This window comes from Phalangium opilio, unplaced genomic scaffold (assembly GCF_054372755.1).
Source record: "Phalangium opilio isolate 3A_F unplaced genomic scaffold, DU_Popi_V2 ptg000017l_1, whole genome shotgun sequence".
Taxonomy (NCBI): Eukaryota; Metazoa; Arthropoda; class Arachnida; order Opiliones; family Phalangiidae; genus Phalangium; species Phalangium opilio.
The window spans coordinates 10,317,531-10,339,828 of record NW_028324151.1 but is presented as its reverse complement, the minus strand read 5'-3'; the positions used below and the strand labels follow the sequence as shown (position 1 = coordinate 10,339,828).

At 35.7% G+C, this 22,298-nt stretch overlaps 3 protein-coding genes across 3 annotated transcripts; 1 reads left to right on the top strand and 2 right to left on the bottom strand.

Moving 5' to 3' along the window:
* Positions 1–2,972: 2,972 nt before the first annotated feature.
* On the bottom strand, positions 2,973–5,692 carry LOC149703696 (uncharacterized). The gene is made up of 3 exons (XM_089866951.1): positions 5,556–5,692; positions 5,083–5,480; positions 2,973–3,285 (listed from the first exon to the last, which is right to left on the bottom strand). Exons 1-3 carry the CDS (start codon positions 5,668–5,670, stop codon positions 3,208–3,210), a joined length of 591 nt encoding a protein of 196 aa, XP_089723077.1. The 5' UTR covers positions 5,671–5,692; the 3' UTR covers positions 2,973–3,207.
* A 1,967-nt stretch (positions 5,693–7,659) lies between these two features.
* On the top strand, positions 7,660–11,117 carry LOC149703695 (nicotinamide N-methyltransferase-like). Its single transcript, XM_089865816.1, has 3 exons — positions 7,660–7,837; positions 7,898–8,111; positions 9,300–11,117. The coding sequence occupies exons 1-3, from the start codon at positions 7,678–7,680 to the stop codon at positions 9,742–9,744; spliced, it is 819 nt and encodes a 272-aa protein (XP_089721942.1). The 5' UTR covers positions 7,660–7,677; the 3' UTR covers positions 9,745–11,117.
* Positions 11,118–19,672: 8,555 nt separating this feature from the next.
* LOC149703694 (uncharacterized) lies at positions 19,673–21,977 on the bottom strand. Its single transcript, XM_089865815.1, has 4 exons — positions 21,877–21,977; positions 20,998–21,167; positions 20,046–20,312; positions 19,673–19,978 (listed from the first exon to the last, which is right to left on the bottom strand). The coding sequence occupies exons 1-4, from the start codon at positions 21,891–21,893 to the stop codon at positions 19,674–19,676; spliced, it is 759 nt and encodes a 252-aa protein (XP_089721941.1). The 5' UTR covers positions 21,894–21,977; the 3' UTR covers position 19,673.
* Positions 21,978–22,298: the final 321 nt, after the last annotated feature.

The following is a 22,298-nucleotide window of genomic DNA, read 5'->3' as shown; positions in this document are numbered from 1 at the left end:
TTTCCAAAATACACGTAGCAGTCTAAAAATATTTTAGTTTCAAATAGAATGAATTTTTTTTTTTTGAAAAGTAATTCGTGAGAGAAAAACAAAACATCGCGAATTGCTCAACCGCGTTGAAATTCCATAAACAAAACAGCTTCATATATGTCATGTGACCACAGTCCCTCCCATTTCCAATAGAATAATCGTTTTCTATTCGAATTTGACCCCTTGGAAGCGATTACTCGGTTTAGGGAACTGTATTCGTATTTAAATCGGTTATTCGAATTTCTTTTCGAATAATCGTTTCGGGATTCGAATACTCGTTTTTCTCCAAATGGCAAATTCGATTCGTCGAATCGAATAATCGATTCGAATTAAACGAATACTATTCGAAAATTCGAGTATTCGCACAGCCCTACTTTAAGGGTAAAACTATTAATTAACTAGAAAAAGTGAAAGATAGGAGAACAAAATGGAATTACTGAAGTGCCAGATATTAAAATGTTTTCAGTTTAAAGACATGACTATAAAACATCAATTATTTGAATAAATACTTATCTTCGTTTTTTCACCATAATTACAATTGCCCAAAATAATTTATCATGAAACTTTGAATTTGTTTGAAAAGAGCACGAGATAGGACAGAGTATTCAATTTGTTAGTTTTTGGAATTTATTTGTTTCAACGTAAACGCTACTATCCCTTGAAATCACCCTCTGCTTCTGCCCTTATGCGACCATGGTTTCATAAGTTCCCGTTTGTTTGCGTCGACGGTTCAAAATTATTTATAAATCAATCATTTGAAGTGGACAACGACAAATGGCGGGCTGTGTACCTATTTCGCTATTGCGCATACTTTTCATTATTAAAACGTATAGAAGTTCAAATTAAAGGCCACTATCTCTTTAAATGTCCTGTCCTTAATGAGCAACTTTTATTTCATGGACTACAGTAGGAAGCTAGCGGGAAATCGGGAAATATAAACAATGTCGCATATGTTTGTTATATAGAACAGGTGTGCCGTTAACCGTTTCAATCGATTACCGAACCAAATATTTCGATCCGGTATTCGATAAGTCCATTTTCATTATTCGATACGAACATTCGAATACCGATCTGACTATTCGATTAAAATTCAATTACCATAAATTTAGGTCCTTGGCACTAGAGAGACCCACCTTATTTTAAAAAAATATCTCAATTTTATTTGTCTTCAACAAAACTACAAGCAAGTGGCTAGGAATATTTTAAGAAACACTTGGCCACCAATGAGGAGAGGTTTTTGAAATTTAGGAGCTACTAATTGTTTTTCTCCTTAATTTGTATTAACTATTTACGAATATTAGGGTTACTACCCGATTACTCGCGAATAGTTAAGCCTAGTATTCGCGAGTATTAGGGTTAACTATTCGCGAATACTAGGCTTAACTATTCGCGATTAATCGGTTAGTAAAAAAAATTACCAAGGCCTAACTATTCGGATTCGATCTGGAATGCACTATTCGATTCGGTATTTGATAAGGAAAATTTTTTGGTATTCGGTAACCGGTTCGATACCCAAAAAGTGGTATTCGCACACCCCTATTATACAGGGTGTTTGTGAAAAGTCCATCAATAATGAAAGGGCGTATTTATTGGGCCATTTTGAGTCGAAAATGTTCTATGACATTTTGCCGTCCGAGCCACGGTTTTCGAGTTATGATTTGAATATTTTAGGGATGACCCCTTCATTAAATTAGCGCTGTCTTTCAATTTCTTAATTAAATTTAAGGGGTCATCCGTAAATTACTCCAATCATAACTTGAAAACAGTGGCCCGAACGGAAAAATGTCATAGAACATTTTCGACTCAAAATGGCCCAATGAATACGCCCTTTCATTATTGATGGACCTTTCACAAACACCCTGTATAGTAATGCTTTGACACGGACACTTTCGAAAATTATGCAAAATTTCATGATATTTTTGGGTAAATGTAATTTTGGTGGTAAGTATTTTTTAAAATAACTAATGTTTTACAATCATGTCTTTAAACTGAAAAAAATTAATATCTGGAGCTTCGGTCATTCCATTTTGTTCTGTTATCATTTACTTTTTCTAATCTTGGTCTACTAAGACCTTTTTTATTAATGTCTGCACTTAATAGAAACTTTAATGCAAAATGTTTCATCTTTAAAACTTTGTATTGTAATTATAATTAAGAGTGAAGTGATTTGTGTATATATATAGAAGTTAAAATTAAAATAGATATTCATTAACACAATAACAAGTTGGGAAATCAAAATGAACCTTTCTGAATCGGGACGAGGGCCATCTATCCAATTGGGAGGGTTTTCTTAAATAGTTAAATACAATGCGAGGGAAGCTAAACGAAAGTACGCGCATAAGTATCCTGGTAGACAGCAACCAAGTCGGAATCTTTTTCCTAAGATCTTGACAAATTTAACGACTGATGGTTCGTTTCGAAAACGCGAACGTCAACCGCTTACTGATAGAATAGCTGGAAACATGGACGGACGCCAGGAACATGAGGCGGCACTTGCTCCTCTTAATCAGAACCCAAGTACAAGTAGTCGAGCTGTGGCGTCTGAAATTGCTTGTAGCCATCACACAGTTCTGAAGATTTGACACTCTTATCACTATCACCCGTTCAAACTACATTAGCACCAGGGACTGCACGACGGTGATAATTTAAAACGCATTGATCTTTGTTTGTTTCTTCGTGAACGTATTCATGAACAACCACACTACCTATCTATAATTCTGTTATCTGACGAAGCCACGTTTCATCGTGATGGTAATGAGAATCGTCATAACATGCATTACTGGCCGATGGAAAATTCGCATTGTCTTCGCGAAACCAAACACCAGGTCCAGTGGAAGAATAAGAATCCACCCTGTAAAAGTTTGTAGGTAGCATTCCTATCGGCTCGGAGAGGTATTATTTTGGTTTCCTTACTTTTCATAGAGAATTATATGGTTTTTTAAATATTTTTATTCTACAACACAGACTAGAAAAATACATCATAATTTGATTACAAGAAATTATACACATAAGTTCAACATCTATGATAAAAATAAAATATTAATGATTATAAAAATATATAATTGTAATGTCAAGATCACCAATCAGTAATTAATACATGTATGCTTTGTTCGTATAAATATTTCGACTAAAAGATGAGATGTAAATTATAATTTAAAAGATACTAAGGTGCCCTTTCTAATGACGTATGATGTTTGTTGTCTGGGAAAACCGTTTGTCTTTGAAGAAAGGATCAGAACCAAGAAAATCATTTTTCTGAAATGAGAGTTAGAATTACTCTGTTAAATGAATTTGAGCGTTTGACATTTTCAATCAGTCATTTAAGGCAATAAAAACTATTCAAAAGTTGGGGGTAAAAGAGAGACTGGTGGTTGACCATCTAGTCTTCCTAAAGGGAGGGTGAAGTGGAAAATCACGTGATTTTTATCGATTCTTCTACATATTATAAGACCAGTCTGCGTAGTGAAACATCTAGGAAATATCTCTATGACTAAATTTTAAAGCTGTAAATAATTCGACATAGAATTCGGAAGAGTAGATGCAGCAGAATTTTCTCAATACCAATTTACATAATGTTGTACTTGTTGCCTCCTTACTGAGGAAATTTTGCCTCAAGACTAAATATCTAAAATCATGAACAAACTAATATTTCCAATTATAAAGTTCTTTGCTAGCCCAACCCAATATTATTGCAGATCACTTTGTCATTTATTAACATAAAATTCTATTCACAATATTTGAAACATTTTAGACCATGTTTTCACTATAGTGCCAGGATCTACTACCAATGCTAGAGCCCTTTACTTCTAGTCTCATCTTACTTCTGCTAAAACTGAACTGAGCCAAAGCACGAAAATAAATTGAACACTAACACTGTTACGCAATCAGACAAATTAAAGAAGGCGTTGCTCTTGGATATGGTTTCCTTCGCTGTTACAAGAATATACGGACGCGAAACACTGAAAGCTAGTAAAAGACTCTATAACACTCCTGCACCCCTGATCATCTTTCTCTAAGACCTGCACCCCTGATTATCTTTCTCTAAGACGTGCACCCCTGATCATCTTTCTCTAAGACCTGCACCGCTGACCATCTTTCTCTAAGACCTGCACAGCCGGAAATAAGCACAAGACACTGGAAATTGTCCAAAAACATTTTAAAATGTCCCATAATTTTTTTAAAAACAAAAGGGTTCACTGCACATTTTGACCAATAATTTGTTCCGAAACTTTGATAGCTTGACTATATGAAGATGCGACACTATTTTTGCACAGTTCAGTGGACAATATCCTATAAATTTTCTAGTCAAAGGGCGGTCACTGGGCACATGTCCAATAAGAAATTTTTGTTATTTCAGGCCCTGCTCTGAAGTCTGAACTTCTATTTAGAATTTACTCTCACTCGGTTCAGTTCGTTCATAGAACTTAAAGGCCGACTTCCAGCGAAAAGGGTTCTACCGAACTGAAAACCGAGCTTCGAGACTAACAATGAAGCAACCGTGCCGATTTCCGAAGCCCCGCTGGGTCAAAAGTTGGAAGAGTTCTCGCTAACTGAAAGCCGTGCAATGCGGGTTGAACAATAGAAATACTTTTAAATTTATTTCCTCTCGAATTTTTGCTTTCCACTGATGGAAATTATCTATTTTGTATCTTCAGTTCGCTAGAACCACATTGCACGGCTTTCAGTTAGCTAGAATCCTTCCAACTTTTGCCCCAGCGGGGATTCAAAAATCGGCACGGTCGCTCCATTGTTAGTCTCGATGCTTGGTTTTCAATTCGCTAGAACTGTTTTCAATGGAAGTCGGCCTTTAACCGAATTGAAAACAGATCAGTTAGAAACTATAAAATGAATCTGAACTGAAAATCAAATCAGTATACTTAGCAAACTAAACCGACAAATAACTGAACTGTTTGATATGAACTGTGGGAAACATTATTAAAGCTAACATGGTACGAGTTGGAAATAATTAATATTTTTCATGTCCATTCAAATAGTATGATATCAAAATTCAGGGTGGTTAGGAGTCCGTTCAATCAGAAAAAATTTAAATACCCGTGCGTCTTTATTTTGAATGACGTCCTCCAATTTCCGCTGAATGTCGTCCAGTGTGATGGGTTTAGTGCCTCCCTTTTTACCCATCTGATTCTTACTGATGACTCTGTTGATGATATCAGGCAACTCCTTGACCACAAACTCCCCAATGGACTCCTCGAGATCCCTCCTCCTTCGACCCCTGACTGAAGACATAAGTCCGGCTAAAGGAATGATGGCCGAAGGTGCCAGGAAAGGCAGGGCTACTAAACCGGCCATTAACAAAGGCCCTAAAAATGAGATGACTCCAGGGTCAAGTAGACCACGTCCGATGGTTTGTATGATGTCTTTGGTTAGACGTTGGTGTGAAAGACCCCGTTGAAAGAAACTATCACTGTCCTTGCTGTTCGATGGTGAAGCTAATGTTTGGTATTTAAATAGAGCCTAATTAATTTTACGTTGGTTTAATTAAGAGAGTTTCAGAAGGGTCAAACCTTTGCTTGAAAGTAAGTCCTCCGTGTTTTTAACCGCATCTGTTGTAGGGAATGTTGCCATTATAATGAAAAATAGTATTAAGTAGCGTACGATCCTTTTGAATTCCTCCGGCATTTTTTCAAGATATTACGCCTTTGTTCCTAAATAAAGAACAATTAAAGCTATAAATATTTCGCATATAATTAGATTTTAAATCCAAATTTTATAAGGAACATTCAGATTTTACTGATGACTAATTTTTTCTATCACATTACAAATATTGAGCTTTCGAATTAAAAACTCATTTAAAAATAAGTATAGCCTATAAAAGTCTGTCAAACGAAAGAAGAGCCCTGAGAAATTCGTCCAAATTAATGTCGCCACCATCGACCCCACAGTACTTTATCAACTTGTTTTGTTTTGTCAATAGTCGGCTGTAATATAGTCTGCTATAAACAGATAGGCTTAATCGCCATAGAACCAATACATTTTGCAATATATATTTAATATGTTTATGTTTCATGGTTTTTTACGATCATCGAGTATTAAAGAATATAAAACAAAATTAACCACAAGACACCAGTTTTATCTTTGTTGAACTAGCATTGCAATATATTTTAATGACATAATAGCAGACTATATTACAGACGACTATTGACAAAACAAAACAAGTTGATAAAGTACTATGGGGTCGATGGTGGCGACACCAATTTGAACAAATTTCTCAGGGCTCTTCTTTCGTTTGACAGACTATTATTTACTCAAAGATAGTGTAGTTAGTAAAATTAGTTTAAAAGGTTTCGTCAGTTTCTGGAATTAGTTGTGGTTGTTGAAATCTATTTGTTGAGGTTATGGCAGTTGGTGAAATTATAGAGTTTTCCTTTGGGTCCTCGCGGAGTGCTCCCATGGAGGAATAAAACTAGGAGATCCTATTCTTCAAAAACAGCCTTTAACGAAGCTGGAAACTACTACTACCATTTTTATTGCTCCTTGGGAGCGCTCCGCGAGGACCCAAAGGAAAACGCTATTAGTTATTCGTGGGTTTAGCAGTTGCTGAAGATCGTTCCTAGGTTGAGGTTATGACATTTGGTGAAATACGTTTCTAAGTTATAGTGTTATGAGAAATGTCTAGCCTCCCAATGTCAGGGCTTCCAATAAAGGTTCCCGCAATTGCAGGTCTTCTTATCGTTTATTGTGAAACAATCGCTATATATACCCTAAATTTCCAAAATATTTTAAATAGGCATACGCTTGAATTCAAACGTCAACAATAGCTATGTTTAAAATGATTTTAGGAGTAAAGTTTCTTAAAACGATTTAACTAGAATTAAGGTAAATTAATGACAACTAAAATAATTAATATCAATTATATTTATTTAATTATTTAAGAAAAACCTCTTAATTACGTCTCGACTCGGAGAGGTTTATTTTGGTTTCCCAACTTGTTTATTATTACTTCTTTATTATGAAAGTTTAAAATGAATGAATGGTAGTTTATTGTGCGTAAAAAAGTCACAAGCGACTCTCAAGATTTAAAATGTTTTAAAATGATATTACTATCAGTTTTAATAATTTTAATTTTAAAAATTTAAATTAAAAAATGCCTATTATTAATAAAACGTTACCTATTTAATTCTCGCTAAATGTTTAAGTGAGTAAATTATGTTTAAACCTACATCATATGTTTGCTTATAAATAGCGTTAATTATTTTTAACACGTGTTTAACGTTTTTCGGTAGTTTAGCCGCCCATTTTATTAGATACCGCTTCCTAAAACACGAGAAAGCTGAAATAACTAATGTAATTTCCTAAACCAGGTGATTCACAAGGTGGTTCCACACGATTAAGGTCGCAATATTCATTTTAATTGTATGCTCATCTGTTTTTAAGTAGAGCAATATATTATTTGCCCAGATACATCAAGTTTAGTTAATTCTAAATTGTCGTCAGCGATAGCGCTGGAAAATATTCATGGCTAGAATATTAAAATTATAGTTTTTTTAGTTAATGGTTTTTTTAACAAAAGATAATAAATTGATTTGCCAACGCAGTTTCAGATTACGAAAATTATACATATTTTATATTGTTTGATAAACTGCAGTACTTTGAATTTCCCCAGTTTACTCAAAACCAAGCTTAAAAATGACCGAAGAAATCAATCTCCAAGGATCCTCGTATGATACTGTTAGGGAACACTATGATACAGCATTTGATTCCAAATTTTACCTAAATCAATTTTACACCGATATGCACCCAGTGGAAGAACTGTCGCTTAGAAAACTACATAATTATTTTACTCAAGGTAAGTCAACATGTCAAAAAGTTTGTCTGAAAAATTACAAATTAGTTTCGCTATACCCAGGAAGCCTAAAGGGCCCCATTGATCGATGCATCGATATTGGTTGTGGACCAACTGTCTATCGATTAAGCGCCGCCAGTAAGATATGCGGTACTTTAGTTTACGCCGATTTTAGTTCAAGAAACATCAAATTTGTAAAAGAGTGGTTGAAGGATACAATCTCCGACCATGCACTTGAAAATAAGTTTCAATTTTGTGCCGAGTTAGAAGGCTTTCAGTAAGTATCGTGTCATTTATAACATCATAAGTTTATAACATATTTTCCATAAGTATGAAACTACCAATACTTCGTAATGCTAGAGACATATTGAGAGGTATAGTTCGAGAAAGACGCGAGAATTGACTACACTCAAAAGTAAATAGACATCAAAAAGTTAATAGCTTTAAGTCAATCATACCTTCCCGCCTGCATGCTATGTAAAATGAGTATCGAGTATCACGTGGCTTGCTTGTAACCAATAGGATGTTCGCATGACGTCATAGAAGCGACAAGAGATATTGGAAAGCAGTACAAATTACTGAGCATCATGGGAGTAAATTTAGGGCAATATCATTGGTAGCCGCGCTTACGTGATGGAAAATGGCGCCGTAGTAGTGCGGGTAATTGCTGAATTATGGTAAATTATAGTAAAATACTAAAGTCTAAAACTGTAATTAGTTTCACAATGCCGCGTAAAAAGCGATTTTAGTTTCACCTTCGGTATCGACCCAGTGCAATTTTTATCTGAAACCTACGAATAATACCGCATACTCTTCCATCATGTTGCAAACAAAAGTTTTCAAACGTCCTTGGCTCTCCCAACATTGTAGTATTGTTTACGTTCATCTTTTTGTTTCACGAATTCGTCATAATCATATTCCTTATCCGTTTTTCATATTACTATTTTATCACATTCATAGGCAATCACATGTAGTCTTCACAGATTTTGTACTAGGCCTAGGCTATACTGTTACAGTCTCACAGCAGACAGCTGATTGAAATTACCTTTCGAACGCATGCGCGTCGATTAAACCTTCAACAACCCGCACTACTTTGTCTGAGCGGCGCGACACTAGATACGTTAGGTACATGTCAAGTGGTTCGCTAGGTGCTACGCCATTTGTGCGCTGCCGCGGAATAGGAGCGGGAATCTCAACTTTCATAACGCACCCATGCCGGGGACATATTAACTTCTTGTTTATAATCTATTTACTTCTGCTACACTCGGTTATGCAGTCCATCTATTCAGTCTGTACTAAGAATTTGGCAGTGCCACACCAGGCTTCGCTTTGCGAGAATCTATGACGTTTCACCTACGTCACTTCATGACAAGCTCTTAGTAACCAGTAAATAACTTATGGAACATATCTTTTGAACTTATGATAATAACAAGCTAATACAAAACTAACGTATAAAAATTCAAAGGGATCCTGTTAAAGGTGGAATCGAAATTCAAAACAGAATCAAATCTAAAAGTCCAGACGTTATCCAAATAAATATACTGGAACCTCAATCAGTTGCTGAATTTGACCAACCTTTTGACGTTGCATTTAGCGCAGCGTGTTTGGAAAGTGCCTGCGATACTTTCCAGTCTTACGTCAGAGGGGTTAAGAATATGGCCACTCTCATTCGAGCCGAGGGCTATTTGATCCTAAAGGGATATTTGGGGTGCAGTTTCTATGTAGTCAATGGTATCACATTCCCCAATATAACATTATCAGAGGATATGGTGAAAAAAGCGCTAGAAGAAGGGGGATTCAAGGTGTTGGAATTTGAAGTTATTGTTCACTCACGCGTGAAACAGGTAGCTGCTTATAATGAAAAGAGTGATTGCAAAGGAAGTTTCTGCGCTTTGGCTCAAAAACTGTGAGATGCATTTTCTAAAAGCAAAATAAAAGTACCATAATCTTATACGCAAAGTTCATTGATTAGTTTTACGATTTCAATCTCAAAAATGCAAATCTTTCATGCGAAAAGAAGTATTGTTGTAATATGAAGGGTTTCCCAATTATTATGCAGTTTCTCGAAACTGCTGGGGTTTTCGGTATGGAATTGGCTATAATGTTTTTCCTACTACTATTATTACAGATTTCTTAAAATTTTCTTAAAATGTTGGCGAAAATTACGAGCTTCGTAAGCAAGAATTCTGTTTTGGCTAGAAAAGTGCTAAGCCTATCTGACAAAAAAGTTTAAAATACTAAGTCCATTCGCTAAATAGGACATGGCATGGAAATCCTATGCGGGTATTTGAAGATGTTTTAGAATATTTACTGTTCCTTCAGTTTGTAGAATTTTGCGCGTACAGATGACGAAAGCTATAATGATTCGCTGAATTGTGCTGACGGATCGAGAAAAAATAAATTGTCTAATAGTAAGGTGTTTTAAAACTAATAAGCAGTGCTTTTACGTTTTATTACAGTTCATAGGTTATTTAAATAAAGTTGCTTTTTCTAAGTATTAGATCCGTTAGAGCATATCAAATTATCTTAAAAATCTTTACTCTTATATATTTGATTCCGTGCGGACAGTGCAGTCATTCTGTCTAAGCAAAAGTTCCTAAGATACTTTTCATAAGTTTGTCACTGGTTAATGAGAAATTGTCATGAAGTGACGTTGGTGGAACGTCATAGATACTTTTAAAGCGAAGCCAGGTGAGGCGCTGTTAAAGGGTCGGTACAGCCTATATAGAAAGATTAACTGCGAAACCGCGTGTAGTCAATTCTCGCGTCGTGCTCGAACTAGCTCTCAGAATGTCTCTAGCCTATCAAAGTATACTTAGTGTCATACTTATTGAACATATCTTATAAACGTATGGTCTACGCTACACTTCGTATTCGCAGAAGAAAACCTCCAGAGGTACCCCATTAGATATAAGCAAGAACAGTAAAGCTAATAGCATAAGCATATCAAACCACCCGGGTGGTTTGATATGCTTATGCTAATAGTTAAGTATAGGCATAAGTTTGTAAGATATGTTGCATAAGTATGACACTTCCTATACTTCGTGATGCTATAGAGACTTGCTGAAAGCTAGTTCTAGAACGACGCGAGAATTGATTATACACGATTATGCAGTTCCTCATCCTATTTAGTCTGTACTAAGCCTTTGATAGCGCCTCACCAGGCGTGACTTTACGGGAATCTATGACGTTTCGCCTACGTCACTTCCTCCCATTTTTGTTCCCAGAATAAACAGATTTTAGTTGTATTTGTTCCTTGGAAAATATATACATTTTTGTAGCGTACGTTATGAGTACGCATTCTTTTTCACTTTAGAAATAGACTTATACACACCAAATTTATACTTGAAGAAATAAAAGCGATAATAAATTAGCTTCAAATATAACTGGTCTTTTGATTTCTTATATATTCTCGGCTAACATGGAGAGAAAAGTCTCGACTCCTAAGAAAGACCCTATCTTAGTGTCCCTTACTCCAACCCCATTCTTGGTTGGGCGAATTGGGACACCCAAATGTGACCAAACTAACCGCGAAAATGATTCCGAATCATTGAAGAAATTTAAATCGTTTTCAAAACACTTCCCTTACCCCCGACACGAGATGGTAGTTCGAACTACGAATCCCAATACAGGTAAGCAGCGGCCCCTTACGGGGATTACTCTTAATTGGATTTAAACGCCCGTCCCTCTACTCGTTCAACCGCTATTGGGGGTTTTCTAATAATTAAAAGGCGAGGTACTTGCTTTCTGATGAACTACTTCGTCTTATCAGCGCTGATTAGTAGCTTTTCACGACATTTAGGTTAGGCCTAACTAAAGGGTGCCTTTCTTGTCAGGTTAAGGTGACCGGGGGCTATATGGTGGACCCTTCGAATTGTTGTATTTAATCCGATAGGTAGGCAGTCTCTCGCTTCAGTGATTCCTTGAGCTCACTTGGTTGGAAAATTGGAACTCGATCGTCTAGCCGGTTCGCAGCTTCTTGGGCTGCTCGTATTGGGAGTACGTTTCTGTATATACTATACAGGGTGTTTGTGAAAAGTCCATCAATAATGAAAGGGCGTATTTATTGGGCCATTTTGAGTCGAAAATGTTCTATGACATTTTGCCGTCCGAGCCACGGTTTTCGAGTTATGATTTGAATATTTTAGGGATGACCCCTTCATTAAATTAGCGCTGTCTTAAAATTTCTTAATTAAATTTAAGAGGTCATCCGTAAATTACTCCAATCATAACTTGAAAACAGTGGCCCGGACGGAAAAATGCCATTGAACATTTTCGACTCAAAATGGCCCAATAAACACGCCCTTTCATTATTGATGGACCTTTCAGAAACACCCTGTATATGAGGTTCCGCATCGACTATTTCACCCCTCTCACGAGCTTTGATTTCTCACAGCTGTTTCGGGCTATGATCTACTATCATTCACATTAGCTCACCCATTTTGAGTGTACACTAATATTGAAAATGAGTGAAACGAAACTCAGATTGTAAATTGTAATACGTTTTTTATAGTACAGTAATAGCTTACCTATTACCAAAATGACGAGTTTTAAATCGTAAAAAACAATGTTTATGAAGTTATTTTACTTTGAAGTAATGTCAATTTTGAATAATTCACCCCGAATATTTTTAAATTCGATCAGGGATAGATGAAATTTTAGAAGCCGGAATGGAGAACGTTTAGTATTTACTTCAGTCCGACCCATAGCCCAGTATAGATATCCTCCCTCCAACACGTAACGAAAACTTTAAATCATCTTATTGGCTCACTTAAACTACGTTTTAATGACGTTGATGACAGGGACGGCGGAAAATACGTAATTCTATTTTACCTCTGTCGCTATGACCCGCCTCTTCTTTCATACCCTTCCGTCCCGTGGAAGGGGTCCGGGACTTTGACGCGCGCCCAGATTACTCTGTTCTTCATTCCTGCTTCTAAAATTACATCTATCCCTGATTCGATAAAGCGAGAGGCATTCATTTTAAAGTTACTATCCCGAAAAATATATTCTCAGGATATTTTGAGGGCCCGCCACAGTATTTATTAACAAAAGCGAGAATGAATTGCTCTGACAAGAACGGTGTTTTTCGTTGATTAATACTGATAAAATGCTCTCAAAAATTGTATGTTTACATTTTATTTAAGCTACATTGTATGTCCTAAGCGATGTAGATATTAGTTTGGCGTCAAAAAATAAACAATTGTTGGGGACTTTCAGCATTTGCAGAAGCCTCTTATCCGCTTCTGGCATTTGGTATTATTGTAAAGTTACCTGAAGTAAAGGCTAGCAGAAGTGGAGTAGTTAAGGAAAAATACTTCAGAGCTCCTACTCATTCTAATCCTTGACCAGACACTTTTCAAGCACGATTTTTCACCAACACTGGAGCTCTTCGAAAATTATAAAATGATTTTCTCCTTGACTGGTTACTATTTTACATCGGTACGGAATTTTAACAAGCCCGATTCAGACAAACTTAAAAGGGTTAACGGTAAATCCCCAAAGGTGACATCTGGCGTGACCTTTTCAAGTGAACGTCATAAAAATGAGACAAAAAATGCTTTTCGCAATTTTCCCCCACAATGGTCAAAATAAGAAATGTTTTTAAAGTGAATTATTTTTGGTTACTAATCTAAACATAATAAACAACTTTCAACTATCAAAGTAGTCAACAGGATCACTAGCAACCCAAGCAATTTAATGTGCATTAGCGTAATATTTTTCAACCCATAAAGGCATGCACCTGTTTAAATATAAGTTCGTGTTTTACGTTTAGTCGTTCAAAATTTTGGACTAAAGAAAAAGAATAAAGTCTAAAATTTAGACTTTGCTGGACGGTTTCTCAATTATAGTGTTTCTCTTCAATAAATTCTTAAGTTCAAGGCTCATGAACTTCAATTTCCTACTTCTGAATCAACTAAATATGGATTTACCAATAATAGTTTTGAAAATGCCCATATACGTTGTACATATGAAGAAAAATACTATGGTCTTCAGTGTTAATTTAATTACAACTTAACCACGCAAAATTCTCACCAAAAATTTACGAATCGTAAATTTCAAACCCTCAAGAAAAAAGTCAATTGGAAATGACAATTAACATAAAAAACATGTGCTCAAAGAGTTAAATTTAAATCTCACCTGAATGTTTATCTCCAAATGTCAATATATCCAAAAGTTTTCTGCGAGACCTATCACTTAGAACTGACCACCTGGTTGTCGCAAAAATGATCTTGGCTGGTCTCAGCTCCATCCCTTTTAAAGAATTCCGGTACCTTTAACAACTTAGCCCTCCCCTAAATTCCGACAAACCCCCTATCTTGTATTTCCGCCAGCAAAGCGTATCGTCTACAAATCGTATTAAAACCATTGCCGTATAATGCAGGTCACTGAATTTTTTGGACCTAAGTCCGATGGGCGCGGTGTTTGTGTATCGCTTTATGGAATCTCTTTATTGAAGTTCCAACACTCCCTCCCTTGTATGCTTGACCTTTAGGCTCACAAGGCCGAAACCGATCTCTCTCTAAAGGGAAAGTCTCACAATCATACGAGATTTGATTATATAGGATTTTCGAGTTTACCTTTTTCTTGTTCTGTTAAGGCTATGAGCGCGATCTACCGATGGAAAATGTCAGACACTAAAAAGGCGTGGATATTGCCTTTAGGCAGCTCCAATGAAAATGCTTGTCGTAAATGACGTGTATATGGGGCAAAAATTAAACCAATTTTTCCCATAAATGAAGGTCAAGAAATGTAAATTTATTAAGGGTCAAAAAGTTTTACAAAACAGCGAGAATTATCCGCTAAGGAGCGCTGTTGAGTACCGCTCATGACATGACCGTGCTTAATCGCCACTGTAATCTCTGATAACTCGCAAAGTATATAAGTCGATGGCTGGGGAAAATAATGCCTTCTAACGACATGGTCTACAGTGGATGGGACTGTACATCCAAAAAAAATTAACATGTAAAAATATGCCAAGCTTCGCCTTGGAACTGCTACACCGTAAAATGTGAGAGTCCATGAACAGCCGAGATTTGTTTAAAGTTGCATACAGTTTTACATTGTTTTGTTTAATTTAGCCGGTGCTCTTCACTGAGATTTTTTTCTATAAGGGGACAGTGCATATTTATGATACAGATTTGAATGATATGTTGATTCTCATTTCATTTGAGAGTTTAAAATAAATCTTACTTGCCTATTTCTTGGCAGATTTTTCGGTAAACCGAAACGATTATTCTAAATGAGACTTGCCCTTTAATATTAACATAGACAAATTAATATTATCTACTTTAAAAGCTATTAACTTCAAATTTTATGTCATTTTCAATTGAAGATAATTATACATTTCATTATGTTTGATGTAGTGATGTCGACTGTTTCCGAATTGTATTTCCTTTAAGGGTGTTAACGTAATTTCGGCGAGATCTCTTTTTTGTCAGTAGACGGTATTTGAAACATTTCTTTTCTAGAGATTAAGGATGGGAGTTTAGGCAATGGAGATAAGGTTGAGATCTTCCACTGATCTCGATTTTTTGTTTATAATTTAGTCGCATTTAATAGTCTTTTTTTCTATGATTAATTTATAATGGCGTGGTGTAGTTCTCGGCCTCTTTCGGAAGTGGGGCTTGACAGAATGTGGGCTATTATACACTAGTTCAAGTTTTAATTTTAATTTTCAAGAGCAAATGGTTTCAATTCACTTTATAACTGATAGTATGCTAGAAAACTTTTAGTTTTTGTTTAAAATTAATATTTATAAACAACTAATAGACCCTTTTCAATGCAAAGACGTTAGATTGGGCTTCAACGTTACCAATCCACCAAAGTACTTATTGTTTAAAGTCTTTATTTTTTGAAGTCATGTCTAACGTCTTTCGTTCCACATATCGGATGTTTCTCTCTATTTGACCACTCACTATTCATTTTCATTCAAAGAGTTCATTTAAAAGTCATTGAGTATTTGCAAAACGATTTTTAAAGTAAACAAACATTATAGAAAAACAAACCAATAAATGCGAATGTTTTATTCCCAAAAGGTAGTTATGAATATTTTGACCAAATTGGTCACGATGCGTATTTATAAAAGAATGGTAACGCTTCATTTCGCTTTAAAATAAGTTCATTAGATATTTTCTATAAGTTTGTTGCTGGTTACTGAGAGGTTGTCTTGAAGTGACGTAAGTGAAACGTCATAGATTCTCGTAAAGCGACGCTTGGTGAGTTGCAAAACCGTGTCTAATCAATTATCTCGTCGTTCTCGAACTAGCTCGCAGTAAAGTACAGGAAGTGTGACAAGTGTCACACTTATGGAACGTATCTTATAAACTTATGATTTTAAGAAATCATTTTGAATTTCAGTGATACTCTGGCAGACATAAGTTTTACTTTTCAAAGGTCAAACTTTATTAGACTTCAAAGAATCTTAGAATTTGGGAGCACGTATAGATGGAGTGGAAGTCAGTATGTTAGCGGTTTTCAAATTCAAGACCTTGGGGATTAGGGGGAAAATGTGAGATTTACTAGTAAAATCTTTACTGCGCAACTCGGCCTCGAGCTGTTCTTCCGCTGGCATCATAGTCTTGGTAGGGGTTAAAAGTCGCCATTGCACTTGCCCCGCACACCTGTTGTATGCACAAAGAACTCCTAGAGGAAAAATTCTAGGACCTTAGGTTAGCCTGGGTCCACGTACTCCCAGGGGCAGCTAGAGCGGTCTTACGGAGCTTTACCCACTTTATTTATGGACAAAAATACTCTTTTGAACGCAAACCACATTTACTATAAAATTTTACACTTTCAACTATTTCTTCAAATACTATGACCCAGCCGTTGTTGTGGGAGGGGTGAGACAGCCCTGGTCTGAGTACACCCCAAAACGAGGCGCCTTCGAGTTCAACTTTTCGAGACTCTTCTAGTACATCATGACCCGCAACGAATAGAAAAGCTTCTATTTCTTAACGTGCGTCTTCCTCTCCTTCTATACGTACTCCCAGTTAAAATCAAAGGCTTCAGAAGGCAGAGTGCCGGTATCATTAAGAAAAGTTAACCTTTCGATATTCAAATCTTTGCACCAAAAATACCGATTGATTTTATTGAAACGAATTATTTAACCTCTAAATTATCTCATCTTCACGCAAGGTTAATCCAAACCTTCCGTGTACATTTTATCAATGCTCAGAGCAGACTATGGCGAGTATTGTATTCAAAGCCGGAACGCCTTTCTTATTGGAACTCATTCAATGAATAATTAATTGCTCATAGAAGCAAAATCCGGAGTTGTATATATGATCACTGAGCGAATCCACAACGATATCTTGACGTAAAGGACAAGTGGCGTATCATCAATTTAGCACGGTAAATTTCTTGTAACTTATTTTTCAATATGTGTTTATTCTTGGTTTTAGGCTTGAGAAAAACTACCGTTTAATCAGATTAAATCTACCGTTTAATCAGATTAAATCTACCGTTTAATCAGATTAAATCTACCGTTTAATCAGATTAAATCTACCGTTTAATCAGATTAAATCTGTTTAATTTAAGTTTTAATTTGGTCGAATTTGACAAAATCAATTCAATAAATTTTTAATATTTTTGAAACTTCTAATCCGTTCTTTATAATTCTTTACAATTTTTGTTCAAGTTTAAACCAGGTTTATATCTAGCCTGGTCCAAAATTTAAATGGGTTTAGGTCAATTTTTGTTAAAGTATACTTCAATTTTGATCTGATTTATGTGTAACTTCGGTCAAGTTGTAATCAGATAAGGTTTAACATTGGGCATGTATTAATATTTATTTGGTTTCTATCTAGCGATAAACAAGTTAAAGGTTTTCATTGTTTATTTCATTATAAATGAAAGAGCTTTATCATCTCACACAGCTAACTTAAATCTTACTTCGACTCAAATTTTGGATGAAAATCTATTTAAATGAGGTTTTGCGTCACGCAACACAGTTTTATGAATGTTTGTCAAATGTAATTTGATGAAACATAACTACTTCCGAAATGATGAAATGTTTATCAATTTTTATAAAATAATTGATTACTATTCTTTTTTTTTTGGATGACAATTCTCCTTCAAGTCGCAAATATTGACTTCGGTAGGATATTACACCGTAGCAATTAGTTTCCCAAAGTGAGACCAACTCTCGTCTGTTTCACGTTGTGTATACAATAGAGTCAAGGTTATCTCACATAAAATACTAAACATATTTTGCGATATTGGGCTTACGTTTAGAAGCGCTGCAGACGCAGATTGCGATGACGTCTGTGGAATAACTTATTGACAATCCATTCTTAATCGACTTAAATCACTGAAGGGTAAATATACAGATAAATATCTTGGAAGGTTGCATTTAAGCCTTTAACACTGCATCTCACGGAAGACTCTCAGATTTGTCAAGGGTATTGGTGAGATTACTCGATATTTGAATCAATAAGGTCCATGGTGTAGTGGAATATATCGCCTTTAGTAATTTCGGGACTTACCTGTCCTTTTCGGAGACTTGTTCTGTCTAGGCTACGAAACACCATATACCGGAAGGGAATGTCAAGCAATAACGAAGGCACGCCGATAGCTTATGTCCGTGCCCATGGAAATGTCTCTAGTAAATCCCGCTCGGTGACGCGCCTTCATCTGCAATTGAATAGGCGACTATGACGCATTATCATACGTAAATAGCTAACCCTAAATAGGTTTATTTGAGTTATAGTTTATCAGTCAATGATTAATCATTTCTATTCATTATCTTCCAGCCTATTCTGCAAAATAGGTCAACCCATTTTCTAAGCAAATATTATGGTCAAAATTATGCGCATCTCCTATTGTTAACTGGAGCATCTTATTTGTGTTAGCAAGGTTGCGTCTTATTAATATTCAACTCTTATAATTATAAAAATATTTAAATTAAGGCTTTCAATTTCCTCATACAGCGAATAAATTTTATTTACACTGCTACACGTACCAACGTCACTACAAAATAAATTAAAAACATATTCATTTTAAATATATTTTGACACGATAATCTCTAATCTTAAATAAGTATTAACTCCTAAAATCATAATAATTTATCTGTACTTTAAATTTAGCGTATATTTCTTAATTTAAATGAAAATATAGCGTAATATAAATGAGTCAGTTAAGAAAATAATTATTATAAATAATTAATGTTTTATATAAATTATATAAAGTAAGGAACAACGATTAATTAATTTATTAAAATTAATAAATTGAGATGTTATCCTCGACTTCTCGAGGGTAATCCGTAAGAGCTTTGTTCCGTTTTGACGCAAAAATAGCGACTTGGACAAACTCCGCCTTCTTTTCCGATGCTGGCCGCTTTGCGCAGTCGAGCTTTAAATTCAATGTCTATGTGTTTGTTCGTCAGAATGGCGTAGATTATTCTGTTAAGAATTATTTATGAGAGAGTTTAAAGGAAGCATGAAATTTCATTAATTGTGAAGGGAAACTAAATTAAATGTGTTTAAGGACTGAAAATTGTGGTATGGCGCAATATCCTTTTGTGATGCTTTTTGGGTGCACCCATTTTAATAGATGATTCCTATAATTGTTTGGGTACCACCCAGCTTGTTTTCGCGGTAATGTAAGGTGCGTGTGATCGGTTTACTCGCGGTTAAGAACAACGTCCTAATCTATTTTTATTTAGTTGGCTGTCATTTCCGGAAACGGTAAAAATTGACCTTGAAGGATTTTACGAATCATCTATAACGAGGCTGAACTAATCGCTACACCGCAGATTGTATCGTCTAATTTTAGTGTTAAAAATGCATAAAAAAACTGAAATTTCTTTACGTATTCCTCCCACCCGATTCATAAAAACTTACAATGAAGCGACTTCTTTTTCTAAATCAGACATTCCTCCGCTGGGGTTTGAGAACTGACAAACAAGTCGTTCTAAACACTGGTTATCTTCATCCAACATCCCACTGCATTTTAAATAAGTTGCCACGACCTCATCATTGTAATCCCCGTCAGGTCTAACCTTCCTCAAGTACTTCTGTATGGCGTCCATTTCTTTCTGGTCTGTTTCAACTTGTTCCGGGTCTGTCGGTGGACTCTGACCTCCGAGAATTAGGGCTTGGGCCACCGCATCTCTTCTTCGTCGTTTACCAGCAGTTGTGGTCACTGTAAAGGTCAAAGATTAGTTATATAAATGAAGTCAAGTAAATTTTCAAGGGAATGCCTAACTTACCAGTTGGGATGATTCCGCCAGGCATGATTGTAGCCATTGTTGTTAGGGCGCTTGCTATAACTGGGATGGTAGCCAGGGGTGCTAACAAGGCTAGAATGGGAGCTATACTACCAAAGCTACTCTTGAATGGTGGTGGAGGATGACTCTTATATCCGTAATGTTGAAACTTATGAATTTCCCAGACGTCTCCTCCCTTTACTTGAACCTTGTAAGCCTTGGGAGGTTTAGGACTGTAGCTTGGGTAATCGTGATAAACAGCGGGATAATCTGTGATTCAGATAAGATCAGAAATCAATTAAATTAGCCTAGGAAGTAACCAAAACGGGGTCTGCGACTCCTCTCTCTTGTGTAGCCAAGGTGCTCGAGATTTCAAACAGGCGTTTAGGAAAGGGGGATAACTGACCCACATCCATGGAGTTAAACGCAGTTCTTACCCCAGCAGAGGCATACGCTATACCAGCTATTGTAATTATTTACTTCCTAGGCTAATTTAATGGACTTCTGATAAGAAATATGTCGAGTTAAAAATATTTTTAACGCTATAATTTTGTTAACAAAAGGGCAGGGCGTTATGCGATTGGTCGGAGGGGCTTATTTCAAATTATCATTAAAGTCTGAACCTAATTTGAATTTTAAAATCATTCGAAGGTATTTCCTGAATGTTTCACTATGCAGACTGGTCTTATAGTTAGTGAAAGAATCGATATAAAAATCACTTGCTTTTCCTTTTCACTCTCCCTTTAAGCTTCGTTTTATTAAATTGAAAAGTTGTAAAAAAATTTGTTTCTAAACAACTATGGGGATATTGTATTTTGGATTGGGGTAAAGACTAATTAGTGTTTATTGTCTATCTAGACAGGAAATACTTCCCGGGTTATAATCCCTTATAACAACCGGGCAACGCTGGATAGCTCAGGTAGTATAAAAATATATAATAAAATGAATAATTTACCATCATATCCTCGTTTGCTTCGTGCTACAGAGTCAGTGCCCAACATTGTATCCCAAAATGAAAAGTTATTGCTTTTCAAATGATAATTGTCCGAATTACTCAGGGTTTGAATGAAGAGTGACACTTGTTGTAGGAAGAATAGTGACAGAAAGAGTACCAGTGATGGTCGCCTGTTAGAACAATTAAAAATTTAATTATGTGTAATTAAAAAGCATAGAAATTATCTTTATCTATCTTTTATCATATCAAGTTGATTAATCATAAGATTCCAAATGTTTAAGCAGTTCCACAATTACATGCCTTAAACGTGGTTGAAATTGTTTATAACATTTGTGGTTATGGTTTATTTTAATTAAATAAAATATTTCCGAAATAATGCAAAGCCATTGTACTAGTAGCTTTAAAAATAAAAATCACTCTACATATTTATCGTAAACAGCTATTTTCCAGTTATATCAGGTTATAGTTTTTCCATTATTATTTTTAAGAAAATCACATCGCAAGTTCATCTACAAAATACATTTCTAACATGTGTAATATTTCATATATTTCATTAAAATAAAATAAAACAGTGGTTATAGTTTATTTTAATTGAATAAATATTTCCATAATAATTCAAAACCATTGTACTAACAGCTTTTCAAAGATAAAATAACTCTAAACAGCTATTTTCCAGTTATAGCAGGTTAAGGTTATTCCATTACCATTTTTAAGAAAACCACACCGCAAGCTCATCTACATTATGCATTTTGAACCTGCGCACTATTTTAGGATATTACTAGCGCTTGAAGCTTTGTAGACCTAATCTAATAACTTTAATTTTCAAATTAATTAAGCCATCACCACAACCATTAATGACTTGTAAATCAAACACAGTACCTTGAAGCAAAAACCATCTTTGGTGGTTCCGAATAATATATTTTTCACGTAACTATACACGATCTTCACTGTTGGCTTTACACGCTTCAAATAAATGGTCGCGGGTCGAGGGGCCCTCGTTTTATATAGTCAGGGTGTGTCGGCTATACGAAATTTCGCCCGTTTATTCTCTTTATTATCTCCATTGTTTTCGTCTTGTTATTACGAGAGAGACCACGCGAAGGTGCATCCAGGCGATTGAAAAACCCGCCAAGCGTTCCGAATTTTGCGCTTGGTATCTTCGTGAGGCCATCATCTACTTCAATGTCATCTTCCGTTGTCAGGAGGTTCAGGGAAACAGCCTCTTTACATGGACAACCTTATTTACGTCACAGAGATCAAAGACTCTGCGAAAGAGCAGCTGACCAACTTAATGAGCGCTG

Excerpts from the sequence above, each read along its gene's own strand:
- LOC149703696 (XM_089866951.1), bottom strand. The coding sequence starts at position 5,670 with ATGCCGGAGGAATTCAAAAGGATCGTACGCTACTTAATACTATTTTTC. Across the intron at positions 5,481-5,555 it reads GGACTTACTTTCAAGCAAAG|CTTCACCATCGAACAGCAAG; the intron begins GTTTGACCCTTC and ends ACCAAACATTAG. Across the intron at positions 3,286-5,082 it reads TTCAAAATAAAGACGCACGG|AAAAATGATTTTCTTGGTTC; the intron begins GTATTTAAATTT and ends CTCTCATTTCAG.
- LOC149703695 (XM_089865816.1), top strand. The coding sequence starts at position 7,678 with ATGACCGAAGAAATCAATCTCCAAGGATCCTCGTATGATACTGTTAGG. Across the intron at positions 7,838-7,897 it reads ACATAATTATTTTACTCAAG|GAAGCCTAAAGGGCCCCATT; the intron begins GTAAGTCAACAT and ends CGCTATACCCAG. Across the intron at positions 8,112-9,299 it reads GCCGAGTTAGAAGGCTTTCA|GGATCCTGTTAAAGGTGGAA; the intron begins GTAAGTATCGTG and ends AAAAATTCAAAG.
- LOC149703694 (XM_089865815.1), bottom strand. Across the intron at positions 20,313-20,997 it reads AAGCAAACGAGGATATGATG|ATTATCCCGCTGTTTATCAC; the intron begins GTAAATTATTCA and ends TCTGAATCACAG. Across the intron at positions 19,979-20,045 it reads TGGCGGAATCATCCCAACTG|TGACCACAACTGCTGGTAAA; the intron begins GTAAGTTAGGCA and ends TGACCTTTACAG.